Source organism: Saccostrea cucullata, unplaced genomic scaffold (assembly GCF_032062105.1).
Source record: "Saccostrea cucullata isolate Sc308-1 unplaced genomic scaffold, CSIRO_AGI_Scuc_v1 ctg75, whole genome shotgun sequence".
Classification (NCBI taxonomy): domain Eukaryota; kingdom Metazoa; phylum Mollusca; class Bivalvia; order Ostreida; family Ostreidae; genus Saccostrea; species Saccostrea cuccullata.
Genome location: NW_026940114.1, coordinates 21803 through 36536, shown reverse-complemented (window position 1 = coordinate 36536; position 14734 = coordinate 21803). Strand labels below are relative to the sequence as shown.

Sequence of the window (14734 nt, the reverse complement as noted above, 5' to 3'; positions counted from 1 at the left end):
TGAAAAATCCTAGTGCTTATCAAAACTTTTGTAACTGGACTTTGTTTTACATGAAGTCATGAAGACCTTGAACCATCCCTTCAATACTTTTCATAATATAGAACAAACACAGCAGTATTTATTTAGATTCTATTGAACTTTTCATGACTTTTTCTATCAGAAAACAATGCATGATTAAATATGTATAACAGAGGATCTGGATCACCCTTGATATTGGCTGAGTAACAAACAAAAAACATTTACTATTTTACACACACTCACAGAAGCACCAAAAGAAAAATTAGTCATACAGCAATTCACTTTGATACAAAGTTTACTGGTTTTTTATCTTCTCATTGTTTCTAACAAAACAATGCTTAAGAAGTGTATCCACATTATATTTTTAGACAGTGCTTAATCATAGATTATCATTAGACCAAAAGTGAGGCAGATCTTACACGAGAAACTTGTCTCACTTGTATCAGATGTGATCATATATGCACACATACAAAAAAATCCAGATGTTTCATGAATTGCAATACAAGGCATGAAATTTACAACGGTTTCCTTAAGTTTCACATATAAGACAATATGCAATTAATTTTCATTCACCTATTAAGATACACTATCTAACGTTATATATTTATTTGATTTCTCAAATGGTTTACCGGTACAACAATTTAACAGATGAGAAAAAATGCCATGGAAAAGGACTGACAATAAATATGAAACATTAAATTACCATTCATACATGTAGTTAACACAAGCTGAAGTATAACATGGATGAAAATTTTAAGATATGTTAGACAAGCTTTTCAGCTCAGTCTAAAATAGGTAAACATGTACATTATAAAAATTTCTAATACACAATGGATGAAAAAGAATGTTAAGAAAGGAATCAAAACACAAATACACTAGTTATGGTTGGCTTGAAAAGACTAAACAATCATCTTAAACTGAGCTTGTTTGAATTTAATTTTTTGTCACAAACTACAACATAATGAAAGTGCTTTCAATGCTATGCTGAACCTGTTTGAATAGATTTGAATACAATTTTCTCAGAGAACAAATGAGATACATGTTCCTATGATACAGGTCATTATTGCACTTTAAATGCACTCAACAAGTTAAATGTTTACTTGCATTTCACACAAAATCCATGTGCAACCACACCAATAATGTAAATCAAATTAAGATATAGAAGCACTCTGTTATGTTTTGGTATTAAAACCCAGACCTCTGTTTACAATTTCATTTTTCTCAAACATTTCTGGAAAGATATGCAGCTCTTCCATTGTCAGAGAATAAAAACATAGCATCACATTGAATGAACAAGTTCAGGTTAGGCAACATAGCAGGAATCTTCTTTCTCCTCCCACTGATTTAACTCGAGCTCAGAAATACTGCCATGATTATACGGTAGTGAGAGGCACCTAGTTGCTGCCCAATACCTTCTTCCCATAAGGCCTCATGGGGAATATGCTTGCACCACATTTTCATATACTGAGAGTATGTTTTTAGTGCACTTTTTCCATTGAATTTCTTCATATAAATTCGAACTTCTTACAAACACACATAGAGGAAGCACTGAGTAAATTAGTCCTGCATGTCCTCTTGAATTTCATGAGGTCCCAAGATTCCTGGCACAGACATCTGAATTTTACGTTTCTCCTCCTGAGCTTGCTTGATGGCCATCTCTCTCTCCTCAAGGAACAGATCTTGGTTGTCTTCACCAGCAAACTCCTATAAAAGGAATTCAAAAATTTAAATCACTTATTCATTAAAAATATTCTTGAAAGAGCAAATTAAGAAATATTTCAGATAAATTTTGATATTTTTTTTTAAATTAAAATCTGCAGTTTCTTACCCTGATTTGAACCAAGAAGTCCCTTAGGTGCTCCTTGAATGCTGCAATGTCTTGGTCAAAGCTAAACAGACCTTCAATGAATATTTTTATCTGGGGTCTGTAAATAAAAAATTCAACATTCCTTTATATGGTGAATTTGTTTTATTCTTCATTAACTTCTTTTTCTCTGTCTGACAAGTTATTTTAGTGGTATTTTACTGAGTGTTTTGAGAACTTACTCATTAAGATGAGGGAATGCAGATTTGAGGAGATTCATGAGGAACTGTTGGATGTAGGGGACATTCTGCATGGGAGGGCCTGAGGTGGGGGCTAGCGTCACCGTGATCTTCCCGTTCTCCAACAGAGTGAACATGTAGGCCAGGATAGAAGCCTGTATTGTCAATCCTACAAAAAAATTCAAGTCTCTGAATCCAATCATACTGCAGGTGGCAGGTGATATTGGATGAAATTAATATAAAATTCTCAAAAATAAATGTACATGGTTTAAACGTTAAGACTCTTAAACATTAAAACTATTGGATACTGAAGAAAAGTTGTACCTGCTGTGTGAGAACTATCCGTCACAACAGAAAACACATGCTGTAAAATGTCTGTAAAATATGTTTGATAAAAGCTCTGTGCTGCTTCATCATGGTTTGCCACATTTTGTAACAACGTGTATAAAATGTCCAGACCAGTATCTGCCACATTCCTCATTGTATGTTTGAAAGCCCATATCACAGAATCTAACACCAGTTTAAACTGTTCTGGAGGGATGTTAAGGAAAGCTGAAATAAAATTAAAAGATAATCAATACATGTACAAAAGCATCAAAATAATATTGACGAAACTTGTGTTTATCTTCTCACTACAACTAGTGACAATTCTCAACAGCGTGCATTACTAACCTTCGAAGCAATGTGAAGTGACACTTTGTAACAGCAAGAAAAAGTTTGTTCTGTGTTCAGGGAAATCCTCAAAATCTTTATTGATCATTTCTAGTGTACATTCAAACACAGCATCAAATATCTGGGGGATATCCTTCGTGATGTGACCCTTTAAGAAAAACCGCAGTATTAATAAATGTACAAATAAATGATGTACAACTACATAATTTGCAACATCATTCAAAATAAACCTTCATAAATTAAATTCTTCATGTAACATGGAAACATACAATAAAAATAAATGGAAGTGCTAGATAAGGACTTGGAGTATTATATTATAATAGTGAAAACCGAAGGCGAAATAATTTGAAAAATCAGTGCATTAAAACTTAACTGTACAATTGAGAAAAACTAATATGAGAGGAATAAAAAAGAAATCAAAAAGTGTAGTTTTAATGCTTCATCCTTGGTCTTGTGCAAATAATGCAAGGATTGGCAGCTTTGGACAAACAAATGACAATATCCAACTCAATCTCACAGATCAGACTTAGAAGTTTAGTAAAATATGTTAATATTTACATGTATTTTTCTTTTATGATTTTATGTTTCAGTAACTTATCATTTCCATGAAAGACAGGGAAAAGTTCATTTCCTACCTCTAATCTGTTGACAATGGTTGCCATGGTGCTGAGGACTTCTGGTTCCCTGGCTGCAGAGACATTTCTCTGATAATCTAGTAGTACAGCATCCAGAAGAGGTGGAATGAAATTTTCTGCCACCTAAACAAAGTAAATGCATGAAATGTTAATTCTCTCTTTTATTCATGGGACATTGTTTACCCCATATAAAATTCCGATTTTCTGTTATGGAACCACTCTAACCCTAATTGCTCTGACTGAACAAACTTCTCAATTACATTGAATCTAACCATTGCTTCTCAATGATGCTGTCTCAAAGATACTTCTAAAACAAGAGATGTTTGTAAAACACTTATGCTCCCCTCCCCCCAAATTGGAATTTTTCCAAGTCCAAGGGGCAAAACTCTGTCAAAAATGGCACGATTGTACCCAAAACATAATTTGACCTAGATATTCATCTGATAAATCTGTATACTAAATTTCATCTCAGCATGTGCAACGGTTGTGAAGAAAATGAACGGAAACTGCAAATAATTGGAATTTTTCTAAGTCCAAGGGGCATAACTCTGTCAAAAATGGTGCAATCATACCTAAAACAGAACTTGACCTAGATATTAATGTGATATATCTGTATACAAAATTTCATTTCAGTATGTGCAATGGTTGCAAAGAAAATGAACGGAAACTGCAAATAATTGAAATTTTCTAAGTCCAAGGGGCATAACTCTGTAAGAAATGGTGCGATTGTACCCATGTCAGAACTTGACCTAGATATTCATCTGATAAATCTGTATACTAAATTTCATCTCAGCATGTGCAATGGTTGCAAAGAAAATGAACGGAAAATGCAAATAATTGGAATTTTTCTAAGTCCAAGGGGCATATCTCTGTCAAAAATGGCGCGATCGTACCTAAACCAACACTTATCCTAGATATTCATGTGATATATCTGTATACTAAATTTCATCTCAGTATGTGCAATGGTTGTGAAGAAAATGAACGGAAACTGCAAATAATTGAAATTTTCTAAGTCCAAGGGGCATAACTCTGTGAGAAATGGTGCGATTGTACCCAAGTCAGAACTTGACCTAGATATTCATCTGATAAATCTGTATACTAAATTTCATCTCAGTATGTGCAATGGTTGCAAAGAAAATGAACGGAAACTGCAAATAATTGGAAGTTTTCTAAGTCCAAGGGGCATAACTCTGTCAAAAATGGCGCGATCGTACCTAAACCAAAACTTGTCCTAGATATTCATGTGATATATCTGTATACTAAATTTCATCTCAGCATGTGCAACGGTTGCAAAGAAAATGAACGGAAACTGCAAATAATTGAAATTTTCTAAGTCCAAGGGGCATAACTCTGTCAAAAATGGCGCGAACGTACCCAAACCAGAACTTGACCTAGATATTCATGTGATATATCTGTATACTAAATTTCATCTAAGTATGTGCAACGGTTGTAAAGAAAATGAACGGAAACTGCAAATAATTGGAATTTTTCTAAGTCCAAGGGGCATAACTCTGTCAAAAATGGCGCGATTGTACCCGAAACAGAACTTGACCTAGATATTCATGTGATATATCTGTATACCAAATTTCATTTCAGTATGTGCAACGGTTGCGAAGAAAATGAACGGAAACTAAGTGGACCGACAGACCGACCGACAGACAGCAGCAAGGCAATATGCCCTCCCTTCTTCGAAGGGGGGCATAAAAATATTCCTTTCCCTATACATTCCATATGTAAACTTTGATCTCCTGATGTGGCCCTCTCTTACCCCCCCCCCCCCCCCCCCCGTGAATCTATGGTACTTGAGGATGCTTCTTTATAAATATGACTAACATGATTTGATGATCTCAAAAAGTAATTAAGATTTTTCATCTGCAATGTAATGACTGTATTCAATCACAATCAACCTTCAGTACTAACCATCTGTGGATCATTGGAGCGACTGACCCAGCCCGATATTAGCTTCAGTGTCTCCTTCTTCACCGTTCTCATGCTGCGTATCAGTGGCTGCTTTGTCACTGTCTCACCATTTGTTGCTATTGCACTACTAATGTTCTCACTCATCACTTTGTACACATTCAACATGTCCAGATAAATTCTTCCTAACTGTAACAACAAATGGAGAACATTTCACCACTGACTATGAAATGGTAAAACAAATTCTTGTCACTTTGTTGAAATATAAAACTCATTTAATTTTCATGGACATGAATTGACGTTTCTTTTTGATTTCACACTAACCTGCACTACATAAGGATGACCCAGTGCCTTGCATGCTCTAACATTTGTCTTGAGAATGTTTCCTAGTTGTTTTACAGCATCAGGGTCCTTGAGAACTTCTACGTTCTGTGTTGCCTGGTTTATGATTCCGTCCCACACTTGGTTTGGTAACAAGAGGTATCGCTCTATCAAATGTTCCTGAGCTACCTGGTCATTCTGAGCACTGATCATCATCCCCACTGCTTCATAGAATGTGTGCACCTAAGAAGAAAAATAACATTGGTTGTTCTTTGAATCACTTGTGGCAATTACAAATCACTTCTTCTATGATTTAACCCTCATGTTTAATAAGGACAAACATGTACATACTGTACAGGTGTATGTAGATATAACTCTAGTTTAATCAGTTATTAAACGGATGGGTCAACCAGTACAGGTAAGTAGAAGTGAATTATTCAAATTGAATACTAATGAATTATTTATCAAAAGTCCATTTCAAAGAAAATTTTTTTGTTCAGAATGTTGCACTACAGAATCAATGAAAGCTTCCAACCAATCATCTTAATCTTTTTATTGTCTTCTTACAAGATAATACTCGTACATGTAATCATTACAGTCTCCTAAATACCCGATCTGTTGACCATTTCTCCTGAGCTTCCTTACCTGTTGTGGCTGTAGATCACAGATGATTGTGTTGATTCCATTTAGAATTTCCTCAATGAATGGCATCACCTCTCCAACCTGGACTTGAACAAAATGTCTCCTGCACTTCTGGGCAATCTTAATGAAGGTATCACATGCCATATCTTGTACACCATCATGGGTTTCTTTGAAGAGAAAAACAAAAGCTTGATCACTTCTTTTTACCTTGTATTCTTGTCATAGCCATATAGCTTAGTATAACACACAGTATAGCTCTCTTCATGTAAATGTACAGTGGAGTCTCATAATTACGATCAAAAACATACATGTGCAGTATAAGGTTTTTGTTTCTGAAATCTTTTATGTTATTCAATTATAAGCATCTCATGAAATTTACCATTGGACAATCATCAATGTTGAGTCCTGACATTAACTTTCCTATTTTATATTTTGTGTAGTGTTTGGTGCTTTGCATTTCCAATGTACCATGTATCTGTTGCAATACACCGTAATAATTAAACACCACTGTACTTTATCTTTAATAAATTTCACATAGGAACTTCATTACAAATTTACATTTCCCAACAAAACCTGTCAAAGCAACTCACCATGCATGAACTCAAAGAGTTTGTTGACGACCGTTTTGAGGAACCTCCAGTGTGCCCGAAGGAAGCGAGGATATTGTCCCACCACATACATAATGTTGGAGGCTACAATAGCTTTGTTGTCCTTCCCCCTCTTTTGTTCACACAACCCTAACAGGTCCTGTTTAAATACACAAATACACTTTCATCATATTCTTTATATCAGAATTCTCTGTACAGTCTCTGTAGTAACATAAAATTAAAAAAATATTCTCAAAGTATTATCAAAAAGATTTCTAACCTTAATGACCGTTACTAGAAATCTTTTCTCGTCATCTTCATGCATGGCTCCACTAATGGATCCTATGGCCCAACATAACTGAAACAGAAAAATCCCTCATCATAACAATCATCATTTATTTGTCACAAGTTTCAAAGAAAAATCAAAAGTAAGGGAATTTTAAAACATCATTTTATGTATTCTATTTATGTTACATCCTGCTTCCTCCTCAGGATGGAATCTCAAATCCTACTTACTGTATTCAGATTCTTCCAAGACCACTCGGTACCATCTACCTGATGGTGAAGTTTTTCTGTCATAATTGACTCTGTATCGTTGTAATCCAAGTGAGTCAGATACACTAAAAATAGAACATGGAGAATCCTCAGTCAACTGAATGAGATATAGGCAGCCTTCTTTGTGGTACATTTACCGAGTAGAATCTTACCTAGTGTTTCTCTCATGTTTTTGTACAGATTGATGGAGTCTGTATCTTTGAGGAATTCTCTCACAACCTCTCCCTGTTCATTCTCCACAATAAGGACTTCCTCTGGCTTTGCCATTCTTGAAATCATGACCCTTCGGACCTATTAAAATTAGATCTTATATATAATTAATACAAAATCAACAGCAAATTCAAACAAAACGAAATAAAATGCAAATCGAAAAATTCTTCATTTCCACACAATACCAACCCTTGATAAGACTTGTGTGTAGAGCTGTCTCCTGGCAGGCACATCATTGTGGTGGGGTTTCCCGATGAGCAATGGTGATGTGTTGGAAGAAAAGGGACTCTCTCTGTACAGATCAGCAGCCAGTGTGTTCCAGTACTCCAAAGCAATCTTAAAAATCTCCACCTCCTCCACTTCTGATATTAGTATTAGGTAATTCAAGGCCTACCAAAATCAAGGAACCTAATTAAAATCCTGTTTCAAGTCTAAAAACCTGGACAAGCTTATACAATAGCAGTTTGCCAATATAACCTTTACCTCCAGTAAGACACTGTGCAGGTCCTGCTTCCTCTCAATCAGCTGGCCATGTTCTTTCAGGTATGTACAGAGAAATAGACTCAAGTTCTGAATAAACTTTTGTTCATCATCTGTTCCTTTCTGATAGGCCTCCTTCAAATTTGTGTCTAAAGGCAGCATCTACATGTACAATTAAAAGCTTATTCAAATTTTTTGCATAAATGACAATTGCAAACTAAACAATTTTTTTTCCATATCTTGTCATTTAAGAATTTTCAAAATGCATTTGATTACAAATCTCTGTACCTGTTTCAACTGAGTCATTGTGAGATTGAACAAGTGAACAAATTGCTCGTCATATTGTTGAACACAGACAGCAGCTAAAACGAGATATTAAGAAAATATGATAAACATTTTATCGAGTTAAATAATTATCTCGTACTGATTTATATGTAGATCACCTAAAAAAAAACTGTCATTAACAAATTCAACCTAAATATGTGTTTTGAATTTACATTTAAATCACTCACCTATTTCTGTTAAGCACTTAAGGGTAATATTTCTGAATAATGGGACATTTAAAAACTGAAAAAAAAGTAAATTCCAAATTAGTTATTCATAGATTCAAACTGAAAAAAATTCTTGTATTAATTTGTCATTATTCAATGTAATTCAACCAGTATGAAAATAAATTAAACAAGAGGCCCATGGGCCTTATAGGTCACCTGAGCATTATGCAACAACTTTCCAGTGATTAAATTTAATTCATCATAACAATTCACTTAGCAGTTGCTTAGTTTGTTTACTCAATACCCATACACAAGGTAGGGGAACAAAAAATGCATTTCAACTAATCAGTTATATTCAGCAATAATCAGTAGTGCCCCTACTACACATGAACCCCTGACCCTTAGGCCTTGATATTTGATTAATACCAAGGAGCAAATTTCAAACCATTCATTCATTTTCAGTATATAAGTACACACCCCCATATTACCCCTGACCCTGGGGCCTTGAAATTCACAATTTTGGAAGATTAGGGCCCTTGTAGATAATAACTATATAGGTAGTTCATCTGCTTAATACCCTAGAGCAGAGAAGAAAATTTTTAAAGATTTAATGAATTTTCACTATATAATCTATAGAGCCCCGCCCTAACACCAAAACCCGACCCTGGCGCCATAAAATTCATAATTTTGGTAGAGGCACTCTTGCTCATCATAATTATGCACTTAGTTAGTTTATTTAATACCCAGGAGCAATGAAGAAGATTTTCAAAGAATTCCTGTATTTTCACTATATAATCAATAGAGCCCCACCCTAACACCAGAACCCCTGACCCTGGGGCCATAAAATTCACAATTTTGGTTGAGGCACTCTTGTTCATCATAACTATGCACTTAGTTAGTTTATTTAATACCCAGGAGCACAGAAGAAGATTTTGAAAGAATTCGTGTATTTTAACTACATAATCTATCGAGCCCCCCCCCCCCCCCCCCCCCCGCACTAGAACCCCTGACCCTGGGGCCATAAAATTCACAATTTTGGTAGAGGCACTCTTGCTCATTATAACTATGCACTTAGTTTATTTAATACCCAGGTGCAGAGAAGATTTTCAAAGAATTCATGTATTTTCACTATATAATCAATAGAGCCCCCCCCCCTAATACCAAACCCCTTATCCTGGGGCCATAAAATTCAAATATTGGTAGAGGCACTCTTGCTCACCATAACTAGGCACTTAGTTAGCTTATTTAATACCCAGGAGCAGAGAAGAAGATTTTCAAAGAATTCATGTATTTTCAATATATAATCAATAGAGCCCCGCCCTAACACCAGAACCCCTGACCCTGGGGCCATAAAATTCACAATTTTGGTAGAGGCACTCTTGCTCATCATAATTATATACTTAGTTAGTTTATTTAATACCCAGGAGCAGAGAAGAAGATTTTCAAAGAATTCATGTATTTTCACTATATAATCAATAGAGCCCCGCCCTAACACCAGAACCCCTGACCCTGGGGCCATAAAATTCACAATTTTGGTAGAGGCACTCTATCATAACTATGTACTTAGTTAGTTTATTTAATACCCAGGAGCAGAGAAGAAGATTTTCAAAGAATTCATGTATTTTCACTATATAATCAATAGAGCCCCACCCTAACACCAGAACCCCTGACCCTGGGGCCATAAAATTCACAATTTTGGTAGAGGCACTCTTGCTCATCATAACTATGTACTTAGTTAGTTTATTTAATACCCAGGAGCAGAGAAGAAGATTTTCAAAGAAATAATGCATTTTCACTACCTACTTATTTAGCCCCGTCCTAGCACTAGAACCCCTGACCCCAGGGCCATGAATTTCACAATTTTGGTAGAGGACTCAATGCTGATTACAATCATGCAACCAGTTTGACTGCTTGATGCCCAGGAGTAAAGAAGAAGATTTTTAAAGATTGCATTAATTTTAGTGGTTTTGGCCCCACCCCTCAGGCCCCTGGGGGGCAGGGATAAAATTCACAATTTTTGTTCCCCTTCACCCATAGATGCTTTGTGGCAAATTTGGTTGAAATTGGTTCAGTGGTTGCAGAGAAGAAGCTGAAAATGTTCAAATGTTAACGCACAACGCACGACGCACGACGACGGACGAAAACGGATAGCAATAGGTCACCTGAGTTTACTCAGGTGACCTAAAAAAAGTATTTGAATTCTTTTTTTTTTTTTTGCATGAACCATCTAACACTAACAGATAAAGCCTATAAAAAGAGAGCTTAATAGAACCTTATAGATGAGTGTGGTGATCAACTTTGTCTCAAAAATGTATCCCAGTGGAATCCAGTTTAAGAATCGCAGGAGTGTTTCCAAAGTAGACCCCACCAATGGTGCATTCTGGGAGTTGTCCTACATATGTAGCAAATTGTAAAATAATAATGACTGAACTTGAGTACGAGAATTCAATCACACAGTGGTAAAATCAAGGAGCTAAATATATATACATTATGGTTTTATCAAATACAAATATTATCTATCCCTGCATAATATATCTTCTATATACATATAGTCATTCATTATAAGCAATATACTGCTTTAAATAAATGTGCTTATTTAAAACATAATATACTGGAGCCTTTACCATGACAAATTGGCACAGCTGGAAGATAGATGAAAATTCACTGCACATGCTGTCTTTTAAATGCTTGGCTTTAGCCTGTGTCATCTGACCACTGCTGAAGTCAAAGACCTCTTCACTGAAATAGAAGAAGGAGAAAAACTTTAAAAATTGAGCATTATCTAAATTACAATACATCACCCAATCAAATTTTATTGAACATTTCAACATATCATCATCAATACAGTCTAAAGAAAAAGATTTTGTCTACTTACCTAAGCAGTTTCAGAATTGTTAAATTGTTCTGACACAATGATTCATTTGTTTTACTAGCTCCTACAATGTCACTGATAAATGAGGGCCAATTCCTAGGCCATTCATATTTCAAAATCTGGGAAAAGAAAAAAAAAAGAATTTGTATGTACCTCAATATTTCATCAGAGGAAAGACTTATTTCAACCAGACATCCTATTAATTCAAACAAAGCCTATTATATTAATACTGTACCTGTACTAAGATCATGTTGAGTTTTCCAACATACACTTTTTCTTTTTCCAATAAGGCAGCATCAGATGATGTTTTGATGATTAAACCCACAATGTATTTCTTTATACCTACATAAAAAAGACAAATTTTATAACAGGAAAAACATAGTAAAAGACAAGCTTATATATTACATAACGGGCAAAAAGATTCTGGATTGAGTCAAATTGAAAAACTAATAATTTATCTGGAAACAATGGATTGACTTGCCTTCACATTGAGCTCGTGGCAAAACTTTCCATCTTGTCTTAATGACATTTTCTAAGATTTGGAGGGCGTAGTACTTGGTCTGTTGATTTACAGAATATTCTAAAATTGTGTCCACTCTGGTCCAAGAATCTGGATGTTCTTTCAGTGTTGTCAAAACTTCTTGCGCCATTCTTTGCTAAAATAAGAACAAAATTAGCTTGCAACATATCATACCAATTGAATTGAATTAATAATTAAAATACCATTTTTTTTATTTGCAGAACACCTCTATACCTGTGGTCCATTGCCTGTGTACATCATTGTGACTATATTGTCCAGTAGGTTTATGTCCAGCTTCTGACTGAAGTCCAGGAGCTTGGCAGCCTCCTCTGAGAGGTTAACCGAATTCATTGCTATGGGTGGCATCAAAACCTTTTAGGGAAGTAGCACCTAAAACAAAACTTAGGTTTATCAAAAGTGAATTATTTATTTTCAAACTGAAAAATTAGTAAGAATATGTATATGATGTCTATTCTGAGAAATGAAAATATATCAAATTACCAACAATATATTACAGGATAAAAAGCATGAATACAACTCATATTCTTAATTTAAATTAGCCCTATGTCATACAAGTTATTCTACCTCTGATATCATCACTAGGTTATATATAGATTTTGCATTCATTACCCCTCATTGCATACCTAGAACTTGTGGCCAGCATCTATCACTTCTTTAGATGTTGTCTTAGTTAGTTAGTCTTACTTTTAAAATTTTAATTGTTCAACATGCATTTGTGTTGATTACATGCATTGACCTGCATGTTTTCCCTTGATATGATAGGGTGTACATATATTTCATAATTTTGTCACAATCAAGTCACAGTGGCAATGTATAGAATGTCTACAAAGGCAGATTTGTTCAGCGAAATACTTTGACACCTTAATTAAGTTATGAACTTTGAAGAAGTAATAAATATATAGAGACTTGGAAAATAGTCCAGTGATGGGGATGTTTTTTCTCTCGTTTTAATTCAAGTCATGTCATTGTACTTAACCAGTGTTTTCCCTTTATTTTAAAGTAAAGGGTTAAAGATTGATTGTTACAGGCTAAGCGTTCATGTTAATGTACAGAACTATGTTAACCTAACAACAAATTTTGATTTCTAGGCGGCATTTTTATCAATTGAAGCGGTCAATTTGGCCGTCAGTCGGTTCTTAAGAGAAAACACTGCTTAACTGAAAAAAATGCCAGTTTAGAATATTATATTAATATCATTATAGTCTATAAATGCAATTCAAAAATTGTTAGGCCGACATTATGACATTTAGCATGTAGTTAAAACACAGAACTTGAGCCTTGATGTCAGATGACGTGTTTCTTTTGGCATTATATGTTTGCTTATTGGAATATAATGTTTGCTTCGTGACATAATTTATGTACTAAGTTGTAGACCACTGTCATGCTGAGAATTGGGGGATACTACTAGATTCTAGTAGTAGAGCTTTCTTTTCCATGGACTTGATGGAAATCCATTTTCCCAGTTGCTGCCTTACACAACATTGTTCAACAACTTTGACCATTTCGTAGATCTTTTTTTAGAGTACAACTTTGTCATGTTTTAGAAACCATTTCTATAATATCTGCGTTAAATTGAACGTTGTTTTTTTTTTTTACTCAAAATACTTTTTAAAAATAACTCAGATTAAATTTTTTATGTAAAATCGTTTTGGTAAAAATTAAATTATATGATATTGACGCGACACTATCCATTTATGAGTCTTTTTATTATTTTCGATTCTCTTGCAATGCAACATTTAGAAAGACCTTCCATGCTGTTCTTTGCCATCAGTAATTTTCCATTCTTATAAACCGCGCAATATCGGTCAATCACGTGATAAACATAAATATGCTTCCGTAGCTTCAAATATGGCCGCCTCCATAAAATAAAAGAAATTTAATGATGTGTTCCTTTCAAATACGCTTTTATGTGTCATTTCAGCTTTGAATGACTATCATAATCTACACACAAGAAGTCTTACCTCGAAGAACTTTTCCACTGACATACACCCAACTTTTTAAGAAAAGCATCGAAATTTCCTCAACCGGTTGAAACTGGAACATAACCGCCATATTCGTAAAACTTCGGAAAAATCCGTAAATAAACGACATTTAAAATTTTTTAAAGGGCTTTTTAAATAATGAAATCCTAAGACTATAAGAAATTATTCAGCTGTTGTTAACGTAACATACAACAAAAATAATTTTATATCTCACAGTTTGGAATATATCCCAAATACTATAGGTAATTAATTTTCGTGGGTTCTCAAAGTATAGTTCGCTTTTTTTGATTGGATGTTAAATTTTTGAGTATGAGAAGTTATGTTTAAAGAATCAAATGCCTTAGTTATATTTTTCTTCAACCAAATTTGTTTTAATCTAATTCAGTAAAGTCCTATTTTTCTAACTAACTAATTACTTATTTTCTGAAGGCAACTACCTCTTAGGTATTTATCTCATGAAAATGGAAAATTTTTCTGTAATACCCAATCAAAATGTTTGTAACATAGATAGTAAGATCTCACTCCGTAGGTGGATCTTGACAAAATCGATAAAAAAAAAGAGCTTGAAATGCTGGAAAATATGTCATTTAAACTTTTTTTATCGCGAAACGAAAAAGCAAGTTCAGACATTGTAGCATTAGGCTATAAAAAGATTTATTTTAGTTTCTTTGGAGACGGTATTAAAAAAGATCACAGACACTTGGGGTATGGACCCCCCTTTTCCATTTTTTTCTTTATACCTGGGGGTCGAGTCACCTTTTTCCTATT

At 34.5% G+C, this 14734-nt stretch overlaps 1 protein-coding gene across 1 annotated transcript; it reads right to left on the bottom strand.

Moving 5' to 3' along the window:
• Positions 1-115: 115 nt before the first annotated feature.
• On the bottom strand, positions 116-14043 carry LOC134254811 (exportin-1-like). The gene is made up of 24 exons (XM_062737337.1): positions 13946-14043; positions 12198-12353; positions 11925-12099; positions 11679-11785; positions 11447-11562; positions 11196-11310; positions 10844-10963; positions 8593-8647; positions 8369-8442; positions 8084-8242; positions 7790-7990; positions 7543-7681; positions 7352-7455; positions 7116-7193; positions 6839-6995; positions 6252-6415; positions 5610-5849; positions 5289-5474; positions 3369-3491; positions 2734-2881; positions 2386-2613; positions 2065-2230; positions 1847-1943; positions 116-1722 (listed from the first exon to the last, which is right to left on the bottom strand). Exons 2-24 carry the CDS (start codon positions 12327-12329, stop codon positions 1576-1578), a joined length of 3231 nt encoding a protein of 1076 aa, XP_062593321.1. The 5' UTR covers positions 12330-12353; positions 13946-14043; the 3' UTR covers positions 116-1575.
• Positions 14044-14734: the final 691 nt, after the last annotated feature.